The sequence below is a fragment of the Myxocyprinus asiaticus genome, chromosome 39 (assembly GCF_019703515.2).
Source record: "Myxocyprinus asiaticus isolate MX2 ecotype Aquarium Trade chromosome 39, UBuf_Myxa_2, whole genome shotgun sequence".
Classification (NCBI taxonomy): domain Eukaryota; kingdom Metazoa; phylum Chordata; class Actinopteri; order Cypriniformes; family Catostomidae; genus Myxocyprinus; species Myxocyprinus asiaticus.
This window is the reverse complement of record NC_059382.1, coordinates 11,388,423-11,409,210: the sequence shown is the minus strand read 5'-3', so window position 1 is coordinate 11,409,210 and position 20,788 is coordinate 11,388,423. Positions and strand designations below refer to the sequence as shown.

At 39.1% G+C, this 20,788-nt stretch overlaps 1 protein-coding gene across 3 annotated transcripts; it reads left to right on the top strand.

Annotated features, from left to right (window-relative positions):
• Nucleotides 1–110: 110 nt before the first annotated feature.
• Nucleotides 111–16,974, top strand: brca2 (BRCA2 DNA repair associated). 3 transcript variants are annotated; one of them, XM_051678450.1, is made up of 27 exons: nt 111–294; nt 547–634; nt 718–945; nt 1,417–1,489; nt 1,576–1,613; nt 1,710–1,738; nt 1,849–1,960; nt 2,056–2,111; nt 2,955–3,042; nt 3,161–3,898; nt 4,899–9,026; nt 9,143–9,238; nt 9,322–9,391; nt 9,481–9,875; nt 10,058–10,248; nt 10,346–10,533; nt 11,879–12,049; nt 12,141–12,483; nt 12,831–12,986; nt 13,268–13,415; nt 13,528–13,637; nt 13,826–14,027; nt 14,112–14,278; nt 14,834–14,972; nt 15,097–15,350; nt 15,449–15,580; nt 16,230–16,974. In XM_051678450.1, exons 1-27 carry the CDS (start codon nt 292–294, stop codon nt 16,584–16,586), a joined length of 8,700 nt encoding a protein of 2,899 aa, XP_051534410.1. In that variant the 5' UTR covers nt 111–291; the 3' UTR covers nt 16,587–16,974. The 3 variants fall into 3 exon arrangements, with proteins under 3 accessions (XP_051534410.1, XP_051534409.1, XP_051534411.1); XM_051678449.1 differs by having other exon boundaries at nt 111–297; XM_051678451.1 differs by lacking the exons at nt 15,449–15,580; nt 16,230–16,974 and having other exon boundaries at nt 111–297; nt 15,101–15,283.
• The last annotated feature ends 3,814 nt before the right edge of the window (nt 16,975–20,788 follow it).

Sequence of the window (20,788 nt, the reverse complement as noted above, 5' to 3'; positions counted from 1 at the left end):
TCCAGTTTCTGTTCAGCAGTGCACGTAAGCCCGCCCTCTGGACAGCCGCGCTCATTTTGATTGGTCGAGACCGCTGCTTTTCCGTTGACGACACGACGCACACTGGCGGGATGTGTAAAACCAACCCAGCTTCATTCACGCGCGGAATAAACAAGTCGCCTCAGATGTGGATTATTTAAGAGAATAAAAAGTCTTTAACGGATATAACGAATACTTTACAATAAATATTGACCTATCAAAAGATAAACGTGGCCTTCAGCTGTGACGACGCGTTTATTTAAGGGAACTTCCATGGTTGTGAGAGGAGTTTAGCTTTTCTGCTTTAGCTAGTCATGATAGCACACAAGAGTATATATATATATATATATATATATATATATATATATATATATATATATATATTAGCATAAACTGTCAGTTAAGTCTCACTCTTACTTTATAACTACATAATGTAACTTGGAGACATTGAACTACATATTACGCGATGTAATGCTGAATTTGAACGCTATTGTCATTCTGACTTCTGTATGTTTACCTGTACTGTAGGTCCAAGGGTTGAATGACAGATTCAAATGTAACACTTATCGCACTCATGGCAGCATGTTTGAGGATTTCTTTGATCAAATTGAAAGAGGTAGACGCTCATTTATTGGCAAACAGTTATAGATCGACTGTATTTACGATTATTGTAACTAAAAATACTTTTTGTGATTGAAGGACTTGGACCCCTTAATCCAGGCTGGTTTGAGGAGTTGACTGCAAAAGCTTCTAGAGATGGAGCAGGTCCAGACATTTCAAAAGCTGAAGAGGAGGAGGAGATGGACACTGTCAAAGCACCAGAGACATCAGCCCTGGGCAGTCAGCTGTTTTCGACACCCAAAATATTTAAGCAACGACATCTGCAGTCTCCTGATTCCATATCTAATGAAGATTCCCCTTATCAAGGTAGTACAGTGAAAAATTGAAAATCCTGTCATCTTTTACCATTTTCCCTCATGATGTCCCAGACCTGTTTGGCTTTCTTTGTAACATGAAACACAAAAAGGAGTTTTTAAGGATGTCCTGTTTGCAGATTTCAGTATAATGGCAGCTGATAATAACTCACTTTAAAGCTTCAAAAAAGGACCCAAAAGTGTCATAAAAGTAGTCCATGCAACCTGTACATCATATTTCAAGTCTTATGAAGGCTCAAAAATGAAAATTCTGTCATTTCGTCATGATGTTTGGTCACAGTTGACATGTAGCCAGATTTGACTAGGGCGCTGTTTATGGGAGTTGGTTGCTGATTTTATTTGAAAGTGAGTAATGACTTAATTTAGGTCGGTTCATCACACAAAGGCTTCAGAAGACTCGGAAAATAGTGCATGGGTTGTATCAACTACTTTTACTGTGTTTTTGTTGTTTTTACCCACAAAGCTACTAATGGAGTCTCGTCAGCTTGTCCCTGGACAGATTCAAGCCCTTGTATGTTTGGCTCAGCCAAAGACAGGTAAGTGTGTTTGAACTGATCACGTAACATATGAAAGTCTAACGTAAGGTTAATGATTGAGTGTCTCACTTCCTTTGTTGTCAAAGGTTTGATAGATCCTGTGGACAACCTGGTGATTACTTTGGTAAGGACATTTTACATTGTCTTTAATATGTTTTATTTTTTGTTTTTTTATGTTCTGATGTTTTACTTTATTTGACTTCCAAATGTGACATTACAGGCCTTCTGGACACACCAAAAGCATCTTTGGTAAGATAGGCCATGCTTTTTAAGAACAATTAATCTGAATATTATTGCAGAGCTTAATTTGAAATGCCATTTTGGACATGAAAAATGATACTAAGTTTGACCTTTTGCAGGCACGTTCTGCAAAGCAAATATCTGAGAGCCTTGGGGCACAGATAAACCCAGACCTTTCCTGGAGCAGTTCCTTTAACACACCATCATCTTTGACTCCCACTGTGATATTACGTATGTACTGTATGAATGTAGTTATGTCAAGCCTCTTTGAACTAAGATGAACTGAGCGCTCATATGATTTATATGCTATTCTTCCATCCCTTTAGCTAAAACAGAGGACCGTGCTCCATCTGCAAGTTGCCTCAAAGACAAAGAAGCAATTGTAAGTCCAAATCTTATGTAACTTACATAATATAGATGATTCTGCATTCTGCATGTTATTCCTCTTCTGCTCTTTGGACTATGATGCTTTAAGGGATAGTTCACTCAAAATCCAGTCATCATTGAGCGCGTTTACATACACGTTCTTACATCGATTATGCCTAATAAACCGACAATGTGTGTGGTCATGTAAACGCAATAAATGCTGTTCCTTTATTGGTGTAAGGTCATAAACGTCATAAGAATAAACCGATTGACACAGATAGATTTTTGCCCATTACTGCGATTTTGTGTGGTAAGTAAACAGCTTAACCGGCATTCTTTCTGGCTCATCCAACGTGCGCACTTGTTGAGTGCATGCATCTTCACGGTTTGAAATAACATGATTATTTCAAATGTCATGTAAATGCAGATTTCTTGCTTTGTCCGATTTTTTTTAAATAAGCAGATTTTAGAGAGTAATCAGCATATTGGTGTGCATGTAAACATGCTCACTTACAGTACTCTCCCTCGTGTTGTTCCAAACCCATATGACTTTGTTCTGTGAAACCTAAAATTAGATGTTAGGCAGAATGTTAGCCTCAGTCACTATTAACTTTCATTGCATCTTTTATCCACACAATGAAAGTGAATGTTGACTGAGGCTAACATTCTGCCTAACATCTATGTGCTCCATGGATAAAAGAATGTCATACAGGTTTGAAACAACATGAGGGTGAGTAAATGTTGACCAAATTTTCATTTTTGGATGAACTATGCCTTCAATATGCTGAGTCTCTTTTTACCAACACAGAATTAACTGATGGCTGATGGCTTGTTCTCACTCTCTCCTTGCTCACACTAGTTTGTGCGGAAACTGTTTCCAACCCTCTCAAAAGGCTCTGAAAGTAATGTGATATTATGTGAGAGAGCATCTGCAGTAAAACATTACGGTAAGAGGGCCACTGTATATTTGAAACAAAGTGATTTAATAGTTAATTTGAAATGTGTACAATCCTCTGCAACCCCTATGAGAAAATAATTTTGATTATACTGTACTTTTCTCTTCAGTGAGGTCCACAAGTTCGACTGTCCAGGCTGATGGCCTGGGAGGAAAGCCCATTTGCTCCCCAGATGCATCGCCTGATATGAATGGTCTGTGGAAGCAGACTGTGCCAACAGCTATAGAGGACGGGGACATCCGCAGCACAGTACAGAAGGTTCTTGATGGTGCTGAGAATGTGTTGTCCATTTTCTTCAGCAACAGCACTTCAGCTCTGCGAAGAGTCAAAACCAAAGAAAGGAACAGAAGGAGAATAAATGATTCCTCAAAGGATGTAAAATCAACTGTTCCAACTTCAGAGCCGCATAAAGAGCCAGGAGAGATATTAAATAGAGATAAAACTTACACAGATGATTTAGAAGCAGAAAGCTGCCTCAAAAATAAACACGTCATGCAGTGGTCCCCACTAAGTTTATTAGACTCCAGCCTGAATGAAGGTGTTTCTTCGGGCTTGCCTTTCATGTGCAATCACAACACTGTTGCGTCCAATGAAACTGATGGTGGCACTTTTCTCGACCAGCATATTCTTAAGGACTGCACCTCACAAAATAGCCCAACTTTTTCCAAAAGTGTTGAAAGAGTCAAGTCTTTTCCAAATACCCATGCAGAAGGATCTCAGTGTCAGAAGTTTGGCAAATCGCCTGCTTTCACACTTGCTAGAAAGCCCAGTAGGTTTGTGTATCAAGTACTGAGATCAGAGTTGTCAAAGACTGTAACAACAATTAACAACAAGCACACACTGTCAGGTAAGAATTTTGCACTAAATTCTTATTCCTACATATATATACAGTGGGGTCTTAGTCTTGTGAGAATGCTTCTATTTTACATTCATTTAATACTGTTTTTTTCATGTTGAATTGCAGCGAGGAACTTCAACTGTTCCTCGCTGGTGGAACGACCTGCCAAACTCCATCCGAGCTAGCTGATTCTCTAGCTACCTTCAAGAAACATCTAAAGACTCATTTCTTTTGCAAGAAATTGACCCAGTCCTACTAATGCAATAACTGTCTTCTTTCTTTCTTCTTAAAAACACACACTACCAGCCAAAAAGTTTTGAAACACTTGACTGAAATGTTTCTCATGAAGGCGTATGCTTAAATGTTTGAAATTAGTTTTGTAGACAAAAATATAATTGTGCCACCATATTAATTTATTTCATTATAAAACTAAAATTTTATTAAAAAAAAGAAGTTTTTGAAATCGATACTTGGACCAAATAATAAAGAAAAGCAGCCAATAAGTGCCCAACATAGATGGGAAACAATACTGTTTAAAAAGCATCCCAGGGTGATACCTCAAGAAGTTGGTTGAGAAAATGTCAAGAGTACATGTCTGCAAATTCTAGGCAAAGGGTGACTACTTTGAAGATGCTAAAATATAACACAGTTTTGATTTATTTTGGATTTTGTTTAGTCACAACATAATTCCCATAGTTCCCTTTATGTTATTCCATAGTTTTGATTACTATTATTCTAAAATGTGAAGAAAAAAAAATTATAATAAAGAATGAGTGTTTCAAAACTTTTGACCGGTAGAGAGAGAGAGAGTGTGTGTGTGTGTGTGTGTGTGTGTGTGTGTGTGTGTGTGTGTGTGTGTGTGTGTGTGTGTGTGTGTGTGTGTGTGTGTGTGTGTGTGTGTGTGTGTGTGTACGTACGCACTGTATATATACACAGTAAATAGTGTATGTATATTTTTTGAACCTGCTTACTACATAAGGATTAAACAATGTTTTTTATTTTGTAACAGGAAACCCTCCAGAGGAGGAGAAATCCAGTGGCCTTAATGAGTCCAGTTTCATCAGTGAAGACACAGTCAATCATCAGATACAGCAACAAGTCACTGCTGTACAACAGGTCTCGACAGATTCCCGTGAACTTGATCAAGGACTGGATATGACACAGCTGTCCAAGGCATTTGCAGAGGATTTCACACAAGAAATAACTACAGGAGAACCACCTGACATGCATGTACAAAGTGACATTTCATCCACATTCATCACAATCTGCCAAGGGCAGTCTGAGATAGAGTTAGACCAGAAGAATAAAGATGGTATTAACCAGCAGGACTCTCGAGATAATCACAATGACTGCTGTGCTTTAGCAGATGTATCTGTCAGCTCCCCAAACAAGTCAACAGTTGCACTCACAACTTTTGAAATCAGTCATGACAGTGGTTGCCCCACCACATTTTCAGGATTTGATGGCATGACAGCATCTTGCACAGGTACCAAGGATAATTTTTCTGGCTTTAAAACAGCAAACAACAAGGTTATAACTGTACCACAAGAGGCTATAATGAGGGCCAAAGCATCATTGGATAAGGCTGTAGGGGACGGTTTGATAAACACCTTAAATGAAAGATCTCCAAAACACAACCACACAAAAGAAACCATTTTCAAATCAATTTCAAACAGCACGAATACAGCAAGATCAACCTTAGGAAAGTCTATCCTCCCTGAGCATGCATCAAGAACTTGTAATAGCGATGAGCTGTCCAGTCCAGGACTCTTAAGTTCAAAGAGCTTTAAACAGAATATTTCAAGCTGCTCTTCGCCACAGTCAAAGGAATGTGATTATAAAATTGATTCGGAGAGGAATATTACAGTTTCAGATTTTGGCCTTCAGAAAGCTAGGACTCTTTTAAAAGAGAAATTGGAGAGAGACACTGATTCATCTAAGTGGATTCATAAAAAACTGGAATTCCAAAATGTTGCTGAAAAACAGACTGTGTTAGACATTAACGGCAAGGACAAACCCACCCCAGTGGATTCCAGCCATGATGATGTTGAGAACTGCCCTTTGACAGCTTCACAAAAGGCTGATGTTACAGAATTGTGCAATCTTTTGGAGGATGCAGAAAGCCAGTACGAATTCACTCAGTTCAAAGCAAAAAAGCTTGGTTCAGACAACCACCACACCTCTGAAAGAGAGTGGGATCCTGACCTCCTCAAAGGTATTGACTTTGATGATAGTTTTAACTCTGATGTTGTCAAAGGAAAGCAGCAAGTCAATACAGATGCTTCTTCGATAAGCAATTCTGTTCATACTAACAATGAACCTGAATGTGCTCCAAATCAATCTTTAGATGGTGACAAATTGTGCACCATATCAAAGGAAAAACAAGATGAAATGGTGCATTTGTTAACAGCTAAAAACAATTTGGGTAAGGAGCTAAAGAATGCATGGGAAGAATTGTCCACTTTCAGTGAAAAAACTAATGGTTTTGGTTTTAAAACCGCTAAAGGGAACTCTATAGTTATTTCAGAAAAGAGTTTAAACAAAGCAAGGCACTTTTTTGAAGAGGATGATATAGAAGCTAATAGACAAGACATCAAGGCAGATACAGAAGTGCCAAAGCCAGAACAATCCAGAATGCATTCTGAAATTGAGCCTTTAGCCAGTACTTCTGGCAGCATGGACAAGGAAAATAAACGGCACCTTCGGTTTAAACAAGATGAATATTTCAGCTGTGGAGATGTAAATGCAGATTTTAGAGACTTTGAAATGAATAACCAAGTGACAGGAAATTGTTTGGATAGAAAAACAGATGTTGTCCGTGTTAACTCAAACAGCCATTTTGGATTCAGTACAGCAAAGGGAGAGAAACTGAAAGTGTCTGAAAAGGCCCTTCTGCAAGCAAGAACACTTTTCAATAATGTTGACAGCTTAGAGGAGCCAGAAAGTCAAGAGCTTAATTTCCACACTTCTGGAAAGCATGATGACTCTATTTCAGCATCTAGTCTTCAGAAAACAAAAGCTGTTTCCTGGAGTGAAACCTCTATAGACAAAAAACAGTTTGACTCGCCCGAAATACCCAGTGTTCCGGATGTTCCTTCCCACAACAGTAAAGAACAGAAATCTGGTGATGACGCTAAAGGAGTTTTGACTAACAGTTGCCCCTCAAAACTTTATATGCCTAAGTCAGTGCATGGCCATGGCTTTCAGACAGCCAGTGGGAAGGGAGTTTCCATTTCAGCCCAAGCACTTAAAAAGACAAAGGCGGTATTCAAAGACTGTGGTGAAAATATTGACTGTTTGAAATCAGCGAAAACTGGGGAAAGTAATGCCAAAATGGATATTGAAAACGTCAAAAAAACAAATGGATTTACAACTGCAAGTGGTAAAAGTGTGAAATTTTCAGCAGAGGCGATCAAGAACGCAAAAGCTGTTTTCAAAGACATTGATCTTATTATTGACTTCTCATCACAAGCAAATGGCGACAAAGTAAATGAAAGAAATTCTAACGGCATGAAAACATGTCAGGATAACCTGATTAATGGCTATGAAAAACCTTCCTTGGAACAGAAAACCCCTCAGGAAGAAGAATGTGAGCAGAAAGTAAAAGTATGTAATGAAGGCTTTCAAAGTGAATTATCCTATTTGCTTCCTCTTACTGGCAACTGTGGTTTTAGTACAGCCAGTGGTAAAAAGGTGTCTGTCTCAGCTGAAACACTCCAGAGAGCTAAAGATTTTTTGTCAGAGTCAGTTGATGGTTTCCCAAATAACAATGGTTCTAGAAAGACAAAGGAGATTGTGGGCATCCAAACAGATACCAGTTCCTCAGGAAAACACTTCGGATTCTCTACAGCAGGTGGGAAAAAGGTTTCCATCTCTGCTACTGCTCTGCAAAGGGCAAAGCATCTCTTTAAAGACTGTGAAGAGGACCATTTAGCATCAGAGGATCTTCAAAACCAAATTTGTAAAGATTTCAGCACTCCCATTGGCAAAAAATATATTGTCTCAGAAAAGGCACTGAATGATGTTAGAGCAGCATTTGCAGGTTTTAATAATGACAACTTCAGTCATGAGCCTAAAACTCACTCAAATTTGCAAAGTGGACAACATAAAAGCACCAGTAGGAAGCCTGACCTTGTGCGAGAGAAAGTCCCACCTAAAACTGAGAGTTCCTCAAGAAAACACATTGGATTCTCTACAGCTGGTGGGAAGACAGTGGCCATCACTGCTACTGCTCTGCGAAGGGCAAAGAGTGTCTTCAAAAATTGTGAAGAGGAAAGTTTAGTTTCTGAGAATTTTCAGCACCAAAACTGTAAAGGTTTCAGCACCGCCAGTGGCAAATATGTTACTGTCTCAGAAAAGGCACTGAATGGACCTGCATTTGCAGGTTGTGATGAGCCTAAAATTTTCTCAGATTTACAAAGTGGACAACATGAAATCTCCTGTGGAAGAAGTGGCCCCGTGTCAGAGAAGGTCCCATCTAAAACTTTGAGTTCCTTAGCTGAACACAAAGGTTTCTGGACAGCGGGTGGGACAAAAGAATATGTCTCTGCTTCTGCACTGCAGAGGGCAAAGAGTCTCTTTAAAGATTGTGAAGATGAGAGTTTTGAGGAACGCTTATCAAAGAAAGTCCCATCTGAAACTGTGAGGTCTTGTGCAAGAATCGAGAACATTGGGGATGAAAACCTAAAATGTTATCAACTTAATACGGAAAATTATGGTTTCATCACAGCTAGTGGTAAAGGTGTTTCTGTATCAAAGGTTGCCCTTGAGGAAGCTTCCAAATTATTCAAGGATTGTGATATTCAACAAATCACTGGCACTGATAACCAGCCACATCAAACTAATTCCTCAAAATGTCATCCTTCAGCAGCATCTCAGAATGTACCTGCACAATTAGACTTGCACTCATTGGATTTTAGCAGTTGTACAGTCACCCAGCAGAAGTATTTTGAGCAGGAGGCTATGGCTTGCACTAAAGCTTTATTAGCAGATGATGACTTGAATGAACCAGCTGGGTTGGTGACTTCAGAAGACACTTACTGCAAAAAAAGTTCATCTGTTCATGATCTATGGACACAGGGGTCTGTTGACCATAATAGGAGGAGGAAACGTCAGCTAGATGCTGATAGTATAAAAGGTATAGCCTAAAGTTTTGAAGAAATATTGTGCTGTTTTTGTGTGGGGAAGCTGTGTCAACAGACATTTTCGATGTGGCCCTCTTATTTTTTTATACTCTTTTCTGTTTAAATTCAGGTCAACCTCCTTTGAAACGGCAACTTCTCTCAGAGTTTGACCAGACTTCAGATGCAAAATCGTTGGGCCTCACCCCACTGAAAAGCTGCCCTAATGGTTAGAGCTCAACCATTCTACTTCAGCTGTTTATTGGTTTTATTTTTCAGTACTATAAACGTATCCTGAAATTCATGTTTTAGGAACTATAGGAGACAGGCGCATCTTCAAATACAATGTCCATCTCCAGCCCAATGTCACCTGTCCAAATTGGTGGGTTGTACGGTGTTTCATTGTTTTACAGTTAACTCTTGATTATACCTCGAAGTTTTTATTTCTCACTAATTCTCTTCTATCTGCAGGAATTCTATTGACCAGAAGTCAAATGACCTTAACAACATAGGGCAGTCAGTCCCTAAAGGAGGGGTGTTTGTGACCCCCTTTAGAAAGACTATGAAGACTGAGACATCAAAAGGTCGAGATGTCTCTGAAAAGTCCACTGATTTTATTCCACCATTCAAAAAGGCAAACAAAGACAATACTGGTCGTAGCAATAGCCTGCTTATACATTCATGTGTATCTAAACCTCCATTTGGCCAGAATACAGCACTGGATAAAAGATTTATTACTTCAACATCAAATACCCACAATGTTCCTTTGTATTGTGGTGAGAAGAGCCTACATGTGGGTTCTAAGCCTGAAACCACCGTTTCAGTGGAAAACATACCTTTGAAAAACCTTCACTCTGAAGAGAGAGGTAATCATTAACATTTATCTTCTAATTTTCTTAGCTTTGTATATATTTTCTCATATTATTGGGTTTGCACCTAGTGGGGACTTTGGAAGGCATTGTCCACAACAGATATAGAGTTAGAATTGTTCCGAATGATTCTACGAACGCAGCGATTAAACCTACTTTTTTTTTTGGGATGTTTATAGACACTGAGGCATGGCAGGAGACCTTGCGACTAGCTCGGGATATGCAAGACATGAGGCTCCAGAAGAAGAAAAGGCAGACTATTCGTCCTTTGCCTGGCAGCCTTTATCTTGCTAAGACCTCAGGTGACTCCAGAAAAGGTCTGAAAGATGCTGTGGGGCACAAATGTCCTGGTCAATACACACTGGAGGAGGTACCTTTTTAATTTTTTTTTTTTTTTACCTTTTTGTAATTATCTTTTAGATATGCTATGGGTACTATTCTTATTTTTTATTCCTTCTCCCTGTTAGCTGTATCAGCATGGTGTACATTACGAAGTCTCTCAGATAACCAGTGAAAATGCTGAATCATACCGATTTGACTGTAATCAGTTCTTCAACCATGAGGTCTTGATGGAGTGTGGTGCTGCCCAGCTGGCTGATGGAGGCTGGTTGGTTCCAGACTGTAAATGTACTGTGGGGAAAGAAGAGTTCTTCAGGTAAACATACTTTATGACAGTATAAGGGTCCATAAACACCAAACGTTTTTTTCTTTTTTTTTTTTTTGCATCCATTGTTTAAATTTGTATTTTATTTTTATTATTATTATTTTTCAATGTAAATGTGCTAGATGGCTCCTTTAACTGTTGTGTCAGGTCTCGCTGTTTTTTCAGTGTCACAGACAGGAGCAGTGATTTTTTTTAAATGACGTGTCAATCACAGATTTATAATATAGAACTGGATTGCTGATGATGTCAAAACAGTGAAGCCACTGCACCGCCATATTGCTATGCCCAAACATTCCAGTATGCCTATTGACTTGATAGGAAAACATTAGTCATTCAATCACAGGTTTTATACTGAAATCTGCCTGTACATTCACTACAACGCAAATGTCCCACACGTGTAATTATTTATTTATTTAAAGTTGGGAATTTTTCCTCTTTCTTGAAAGCCGGAGTGAGTTACATATGTATTTATTTCAAACAGTCTATCTCTAACAAACTTCAGTGGCGAACAGATAAGCTGAATGTAAACAAGTTCACTGAAACTGAGGTAAGATGCAAACAGACATTATCAGACATATTTATTGTGAACATCCACGTGTTTATTCAGAGTTACTTGTTTTATGTCTTCATCAAAAAGTACCTTTTTCTCAAAGTCATTTGAATAAGAGTTCTCTCTCTCTCCCACTATTACACACGCAGCGGGCGCTGAGATTGAGGGAGACAAGCATAAGCTGGTTAAAATTAAACTGATACGCTAGGTTTAAATGGCAAACAAACACGTAATGTATGACATGTATCCATGTATGACCACTGAGAGTGCTTTAATATGAAAACAGGCATTTTAGGTGATTTAAAAATCTCGGTTTAACTTTAAGGACCCTCCGGGGGAAAGGACATGTTGTCACCCCAAAACAAGCAAATATTAATGCTTTTCCTACTTACATTACAACTTGTGGACAGTCCTTTGGTGATCATTGTGCTCCATTGATAGACTGCACACCAGGGCAGGTGAATACTCTGACATCGCAATCCGCATATAGCTTCTCCCTCGTAACAAATATTATTCATAACGAGCTAATTAAACATTAAATATGATTGTCACTAGAGGGTGAAATGCGACTGTCGTATCCACAGGTCGGAGACGGTTAAACGGGGTGTCCTGTCAGTCATTGATGCTCTATGACAGTTTGGGCATACCAAGATGGCCGCTCGAACACTTCCGGTGGCTTCACCTCCTGCTGGCAGTTTACCATTGCGTCATCACCTTGTCACCTTAAAGAGATACTATTTCTTTTGAAAATGTCTTTGCAATATGAAGTTCCTCTTTTTTTGGTAGAGCATTGTGTGATACCCCTGGCGTTGATCCCAAACTGATCACTGATGCCTGGGTGTTCAACCACTACCGATGGATTATTTGGAAACGGGCCTCCATGGAAAGAGCCTTTCCAGATGTAATGGGTGGCCTGTGTTTGACTCCAGAGCAAGTACTTTTGCAGCTGAAATTCAGGTATTGAACCTACGTACAAAATGTTTTTTTTTTTGATAAGTTCTCTGAAACTCTTTAAACACATCTGTAACTTCTTGGTACTTGCAATCAGATATGATGTGGAGGTGGACCAGAGCAGGAGATCTGCTCTCAGGAGGATCATTGAGAGGGATGACACTCCAGCTAAGACATTAGTGCTCTGTGTATGTGGTATTGCTTACACTAATCAAGAAAAATCTGAGGACAGAAGCACTGATGCAAAGGTGGAGTCGACTGTGGTCTGGCTCACGGATGGCTGGTACGCTATCAGAGGCCTGTTGGACCCTCCACTTTCTGCTATGCTGCACAAGGGCTGTCTCAGAATTGGTGATAAGGTCATGATCAATGGAGCAGAGTTGGTTGGTTCCCAAGAAGCCTGCCCACCTCTGGAAGCTCCCGAATCTCTGATGCTAAAGGTGAAAGTTTTGTTTTGTTCTTGGGACAATCCCCTCTACAGGGACAATCGCTCTGGACCAAACTGGAGTTAAATGTTTTGCTCAAGGCCACAATGGTGATAGCTCAAGGATTGACCCTTGGTTTCAAATCTGCAACCTTTTGGCTACTGGTAGTGGTACACATCTTTAACCCCTTCATATAGTAATTTAGCAGACTTAATGTAGTGGTCAAAGCCACTTTAACCTCACAAGTGGTTTTTAATCTACATCACTACATAATGCATAGAGATTATACTTTCAATAGAGAGGATCCATTTGCCATAATCTTGCCATCTGTCAGCCTCGTTTTGATTCCCATTTTTATTTAGATTTCAGCTAACAGTACAAGACGAGCTCGGTGGAACACTAAGTTGGGGTACTGTCGTGACCCTCGACCTTTCAGGCTCCCACTCTCCTCAATGTATGCTGCTGGAGGTGTAGTGAGCTGTGTGGACATTTTGGTGTTGAGAAGTTACCCCACTCAGGTCTGCAACATCTAATTAGCACATTTCTGAATTGAGATAAAGCAATTACATGTTTCTCGTTACTGGTTAAGAAATTAAGTGTTTTATACTCCAGTTAGCAAATTATTGCTTTTAATTTGACATTATGCAGATGTCTTGCTTTGTTAGAAAGTGGCCGCTTTTTGATTAAAACACAAATGTATTAGTAGAATTGTGCACATACAACTAAAGCTACTGACCTGTAAAAGCTGAGTTCATCATTGGCTGCCAGACCAACCTTAACTAACATTCTCATCAAACAGTGGATGGAGAAGAAGCCTAACGGCATCTTTATATTTCGCAATGATCGTGCAGAAGATCGAGAGGCCAGAAAACACAGCAACTCAAAGCACAAAACCATGGAGCTACTTATTTCCAATATGCAGGCCCAGATTGAAAAAGAAATGGAAGGTAGGATTTCATTATTTTCCTTCATATTTTTATTACTTTATTATTTAGTTAAAACTGGATCAGAGACTTGGATGTGCAGCATCTTGACGAGTTTTCGTCCTCCTTATATAAGGTAAAAGAAAAAGCCAAGGCAGAAGGAGGACATTTAATCGACATGAGATTGAAGCTCTGCATGATGGGGAAGAGCTGTATGAAGCAATGGAGTATGACCCAGCTGTTGAGGTGAAGCTTTTAGTATTCATGTTACATTTTAATGCGATTTAAGACATAACCAAATAAAAGGGCAATTAAATGGTTTGACTCTGACTGAATAACTTGGCTTGGCACAATATCACAGTATGTACCAAGTTATTCCTGTGATTAGCTCCCATTAATAATACATGATTTTTCCACATCTGCACTGTGAGTAGACCCACTTAAGTGAGAGGCAGATGGAAGCAGTGAGCAAGTACAGGCAGAGTCTAGGGGAGAAGAGGCAGGCGGAACTGCAGGAGCGTGTGCGGAAGGCCATGACAGAGGCACAGGAAACTGAAGAGGGGTGCACCGATCGAGACGTCACACCTGTTTGGAAGCTCAGCATTACAGATGCCAGTGACCTGCAGAGCAACTCTGGTGAGCTGACTGAATATCATCTATGAATTGTGGTTAGATGTTGAAAAAACATATTTAACCAGCTTTGGTTGTTTCATTTCCTAGTTTACACACTGAATATCTGGCGGCCATCAGTGGACTTGTATAGTTTACTAAGAGAGGGCCGCAGGTACAGGGCGTATCATCTCTCCACATCAGACGGCAAGAAACGCTCAGGCATTGCTCACATTCAGCTCACTGCCACTAAGAAAACACTCTTCCAGGATATGGAGGTAAACGTTAGTGTTTTGGAACTTTGTGTTCACTTTTAAATGGGTCATATCAAATAACTTTTTCTCTTTTTTTTTTTTTTTCACCCTGAGGTCCACTTATAATGTTTGTGGCATAGTTTTGATTTTCCCTTATCTCTCATTGTTAGTTCTTCTGGTGTTAAGAATAATAGATATCTATCCCACTCTCTTACCTATTACCTCACTGGGACTGGGTGAGCCAAGTTTCTGTACACCAAACACATGTAGATGTCGCTGAGGTGTAAATGTGGGTGGTCTCGTTTTGGGTTTCTGACAACAGAAATCTGATAATCTCAGAACAAGCCATATTTGAAGCTTAGTTTAATTTAGATTATCTTTTTGGACTGGGGGGAAGTTTTGAGTTCTGCAAGTTACAGTATGTTTTCATAGCACGCCTACATCAAACTCTTATTTCAAATGATCAATAAATATTTGATTTTTTCATATGACCTTTTAACTTAATCCTCCAAGTGGATTACTGCTACTTTTTTCCTTCCAAGCGTATGAAGTCATACATAAAACATGTGATTGGTCCAGGTGTCTCCAGAATGGTTAAGTCTGCATTTCCATCCAAGAGAATGTGTCAACTTCAGAGAACTTCAAAATCCACTGTTCAGCTCACCATGTGGAGAAGTGGATATTGTGGGATGTATTGTCTCCATAGTGGACAGACAAGGTTGATTTCATTTGTCATGTGTAAAAGCTATTTCAACAACGAAATTTACCATTTTGTGTCCCTAGTCCTTAATACCTTACCTGAATGTTGTAAACCATTTATGACTGCTTCAATGTCTTCTCAGGCAGCTCTCCAGTACTGTACCTTGTGGATGAGAAGTTTGACATAGTCTCTGTGAGAACCTCCATTAATTTGGAGCAGTTAGCTGTAGAAGAGCTGGTAAAACCTAGAGCACTGGTTGCTCTGAGTAACCTTCAGTTGAGACCGTTCTCTGGGCTTGTGCCAAGTCTTTATGCAGGAGAACAAGCACTCTTCTCCATAAACCCGAAGGAGTCCCATCTGCAAGAAGCTATAGCCCGTCTGAAGACTTTTGTATTTGTAAGGAATTAGCAGTAACGTTTAAACTTGTTCTTACATACCCATGTAATATCAGAGTAAGTGATTTCTGATGTCTTTTGATGTTGTTTTGGACATAGACCTGTGAGCAGTTTTTCAGCATGGCAGAGGAGAAGGTCTCAGATCTGGTTCCTTCAGGTGACTTAGGCCCTTTTCTGTCTCCAAGAGCTCCTGGTGTGCAGTCCACTCTCAAAATTAACAGCAGGGTTAATGTGAGTTTTCTTTTTATGTGGTATTCATTATGGTTTTATTTTATTGCTCATACTTAGGGTTAGGGAATCGAACAAATTATTAAGTATTGATCTTTGGCATGTATTTGCATATTTTTTTTTATTTTTTATTATTTATTTTTTTTTTATCATCCCCTATTCTCCCAATTTGGAATGCCCAATACGCACTACTTAGTAGGTCCTCGTGGTGGCACGGTTACTCACCTCAATCCAGGTGGTGGAGGACAAGTCTCAGTTGCCTCCACTTTTGAGACAGTCAGTCCGCACATCTTATCACGTGGCTCGTTGTGCATGACACTGTGGAGACCCCGCATGTGGAGGCTCATGCTGCTCTCCGTGATCCACGCACAGTTTACCACGTGCCCCATTGAGAGCAAGAACCACTATTCATGACCACGAGGAGGTTACCCCATGTGACTCTACCCTCCCTAGCAACCGGGCCAATTTGGTTGCTTAGGAGACCTTGCTGGAGTCACTCAGCACACCCTGGATTCGAACCCGCGACTCCAGGGGTGGTAGTAAGCGTCAATACTCGCTGAGCTACCCAAACCCCATGTACCTGCATTTGTGAACACAATTGTTTATGTTCACTACAATATCGATGTATCATGCACTGTGTTCAAATTCCCAGGTAACCCCTCAGCAGAAAGGCAGCGTTTTCACGGCATTCACTCCAGTGAATAAAAGACCACCTGTATCTGCAAGCAACAGTGAAGGCAAAGACCCCCAAAGCTTGAAAAGAAAACGAGGTCTGGTATACCTGTCACGCATCCCCTCTCCTCCACCACTCACTCCTCTAAAAACTAAAGCGTCTCCCTGCATTAACAAGACCTTTAATCCCCCACGGAGATGCGTGACCCCCAAACCTCCACAGCAAGAACGTGAGTCACCTCGAGTCTCACATCCCCCACCGAGAGAGGAAGAGTGGGTCCCTGATGAAGAGCTGGTGATGATAGACACCCAGGTGTTACTGAAAGGCCTAAGGTAAGGCTGAGTGGACAAGTGAGACCCACTTGGTGGAACACTAATGTGAGCAAAGAGGAGAGGATGAATAGCAGCATTCAAGGAACTGAGAATTATACATGCAGGATGGTTCTTGAAAATAGCGTTCATACTGTGTTTACAAGGAAAGCAAATGCCACTGCTTTGTGCTTGCCCAGTGGTTGCCCTTAGTATGGTTCTATGATGCCAAATACAATGAAAATGGTGTACTTTTAACAACTGTGGCAATTATTTTATATGTAAACTTGTACTTAATTGTATTACTGTAGTTTTGTAAAGTGAGGACTGTTCAGGGAAGAAATTAATGTGTATATATATATATATATATATATATATATATAAAATAATAATAAATATTTTAATTTCTAATAGTTTGGAAAGGCTTGGACCTACCCTTTTTTTTTTTTTTTTTTTGGCAGATGATAAAACGGCTAAAAAAATCTCATACACTTGAATTGAAAGAGGGAAACAAGCCACATCTAGGGCCAATTGAAAATGTAAACATCTAGTTGAAAATGGACAATGCAATCCATTGTTGTAAAAAGTTTTTCTATTAGATAATGGCCCAGGTCTTTTTAACAACAAACCTTTTTATGTTCTTAGTTGAATTTTAGTTATTGAGTGTCATAACACAAAGAATGGAATTGGTTCGTCATAGAATAGTGCCACTCTCTAAGTGAACAGCAGGTGGCGCCTTAACACTCGCTTAACACACGAGTTAGTAAAATCTGCTCAACTATGTAGGAAGATGGTGAAACTGTTTGTCGTTTTCATATTAAATCTAAAGAATTTAAACTGGAAGAAGTAACATGGATACATTTCAAAATAACCATGTAAAATTGGCAGAAAAGAAAGCAGTGGATATGACAAGTCCAAGTCTGACATACTTTTCTTGATATTGCTGGCAAACACACTGATAGGTTTGTTTAACAGACTGCAGAGGCAGACAAAAGAATTTCTTCCATACAGAATATTGTCATATTTAATAATCTTTGTACAAAATATCAAAATCCCAAGCATGTACTCAAGAGAAAATATTAAATGTGATGTGGGCACTGACTTATTCCTCAATCAGTTTTAAGGATTTTTTACATTTAGAAACAACCCCATAATCTACCCACTCTTCACTGAATACATCACATAACCACAGACATGCCAGATTTGCAGTCCACAGTTGCAGTTAGCTGCCATCAGTGGCTTTCCTCTGCAGTTTTCAGTTTTACATCCATCATCTCATTATTGGAAACATGCTGACTCAGCAGAGATCCAGCTCTATTTTGAGCAGTTTGGCCCACAATGATAAAGATTGGCGACGTGGTATCTCTCAGTGGTTGACAGAGAATAGAATTATCAAGGCCAAAAATGTTTCCATGGTCCCAGATCTGAAAATACTTGTGGTAGGATGAAGTCTGAAGTTGTCTAGTAGTAAGCGATCCTTTCAGGCTCACTGAATATAATTCTTGCGTTTCAATTGGAAAGATGTGTGTTGTGTGCTCTTTGCATGCTCTTTGTCATGATGCATTTGGCAAATGTTTTCATAATTTTTTGTAAATAAATATGAAAACAAGTCTGTATAATGAAATTATATCATAATACACACAATAATATGATAATAATAGAATATAAACAAAATATTACAATGATCCCTTTAATACAACTTGTGCACACATGGTGGTTTTCGACTTTCATCCCCAATCCATATCTAGGGACCAGAATATCATAGAAGCAACCACAAAGCAGTGCACCAACAACCACTTTGAAGAACTTAGCAATTCTCTGGCAACCACCCACCCTAGTATTGTGATGGCAGAGGCAAGCACCTTACACATTTTCTTTAGACCACACAATAATCTAGTTACTTATATAACTTTGCTGAACCAGACAGTGCTTAAAGGAATATTCTGGGTTCAATACAAGTTAAGCTCAATCAACATCATTTGTGGCATAATGTTGATTACCACAGTTAGTCATTTTGACTTATCCCTCCTGTAAAAAAATAATGATAATAATAATAATAAAATCTGGGTTAAAGTGAGGCATTTACAATGGAAATGGGGCCAATTTTTAAAGAGGTTTTCAAACTGGTGTCCAGGGACCTCCAGGGGGCTGCAAGGAGGTGCTAGGGGGTCCATGGAATTTTTTTTTGTTTTTTAAATAATAAAAGCATTTACTAAATTTGACATTATTACTGTTCATTCTGTTTTCTAATGACTACAAATAAAAATGAAGATTTTTTTCTTCAAGTTTGTACATCTAACAGTACTCTCACAGTGGGTAAAAAAAAAAAAATGATGTGGTAAAATATTTTACAGAATTATTATTTATTAGTATTTTTGCTTTAGTACATTGACAAAATAAAATCCAATTATTTTATTTTGCATACAACTTACTGTAAAATATTTTCCAGATAATATATATATTTTTTTAAACATCTCTTTTTTTGCATTAGTACAGAAGGGGCAGAAATGTGAAGCTAATAATTTTCCAAAAGCAAAATGTTAATTCTTCTTTTAAAAACGTGTGTTATTTGAGCTGTAAAGTTGTTTAAATTGTTGTTTTTACGGTCGCTGTAATGTTTACGTTACCACCCAGCCGTTTGTAACACCCAGAATCAAACCTCCAATTTTGGTGTTTGTAGCACTATCACAGCCCCATGATCTGCGACTAGCAGTTCATTTGTACTCTCATCAAGAGAAGATAATGAAAGGTTTAATAAGCTCTCTTACATCATAAAATCTAAGACCCTCTTCATCTTCTCTGAGCTGCCCTAATCCACCCTCTTAGCTTGTCTCTGGCGGCACTATCCCTCGACTGTTCTGAATGGGATCTGAAAGGAGGTGAAGGAAAACCTAAAGGGGGACATTCGATAGTCCCATATCCTCTCTGCAACCCCACCACATTGAACGAATTAAGAGTCCCACTTTAAGAGCTGGCGCATTGGCGAGCCTGATCCCAGAGCTGTGATTTAGACTAGAGTCTTATCTAAAAACTACTGATTCAGGAATTGTAGTCCCATTGGGTGGACTTTTAACAGCAGAATGTTACAAAAACACAGGCCTGAGTAAGTCACCCGAAGAACACAGAATGGCATTAAAATGTGTTTCTTAAGAGTAATGGCAAATTGCAGTCTATCTAGAGTAAGGAGCACTTAGCATTGTACTCATAAAATGCACTATAGTTTGTTAAGAAATGTAGTGGGGTTTAAAAGTCTGAGCCTTCACTAAAAATCTGGGATTTATAAACCTGGAGTTTATGAAGTTTAAATAGGTTTAAAAATAAAAGAATTCATATTTAAGATCCTACACCATTTTAGGTCACTAATCAAATAAGCGGTTTTGTGACATTGACCATGTTAACTCCTTTGGACACATGGTCGGATTTCCTTGCTTCCACCGAAGCACACAGTTTGCTCTCTGGATCATTCTCAAATCATGCTGGGATAACATGGCTCATCAGGTTTTGCACAAACCTGTGGAGTGAGTCCATGACAGCTCGAGTGCATGCTGTCATTAAAACAAAAAGGAAACATAGCAGATAAAACAAAATTCTCAAAATTATGTGCATTTTTCAACCCCATCTCATGAAAAGTCATACATAATTTACTGAGTTGGCTATTTCGTATGGTCTTGCACGATGTTGTTCGCATAAACTCGTACAACTTCATCACATGCAAATTCCTGGATGTCTAATGCGGAAGTAAGCGTGAATTCCACGCACAAGGCATTAAGGACATACTTATTAATATTATGCCCTAACCCAAACCTCTTATCTAAACTTAACCAGTCAGTAGAGTGTGTAAACATGATAGGAAGCTGTTGTGTGTGACAGAAGCAAGTAATTGTCGCGTATTAGATGGAAACGATGTCCAGCGACGTCATTGGCTGTAGTGAAAGTCATAGGAATTCAAACAAGTGCAGTCGCACGATATCATACGAATTAGCCAAATTTAGAAAAATCGTACGAATACTGACGATTTTGCCGTGAGAGTGTGTTGCCATTTTTCAATTGCATTTTTCACTCAAATTGTTATGCTGATAATACAACTTGCATTGGAAAAAAAATGCAAATGAGAAGATTTTTTACAATTGGACAAATTCGAACCATGCTAGTTGTTGTTTAAACGGGTGTACGTTTATCCAGAATCATCCGCATTTAATTATTGTTTATGAACCGCAGTGATTTCCGTTG

What these genes read in the sequence shown, in the direction of transcription:
- brca2 (XM_051678449.1), top strand. An exon ending in GACTCCCACTGTGATATTAC is followed by an intron (nt 1,961 to 2,055) that starts GTATGTACTGTA and finishes CCATCCCTTTAG; the next exon opens with CTAAAACAGAGGACCGTGCT. An exon ending in CAACAAGCACACACTGTCAG is followed by an intron (nt 3,899 to 4,898) that starts GTAAGAATTTTG and finishes ATTTTGTAACAG; the next exon opens with GAAACCCTCCAGAGGAGGAG.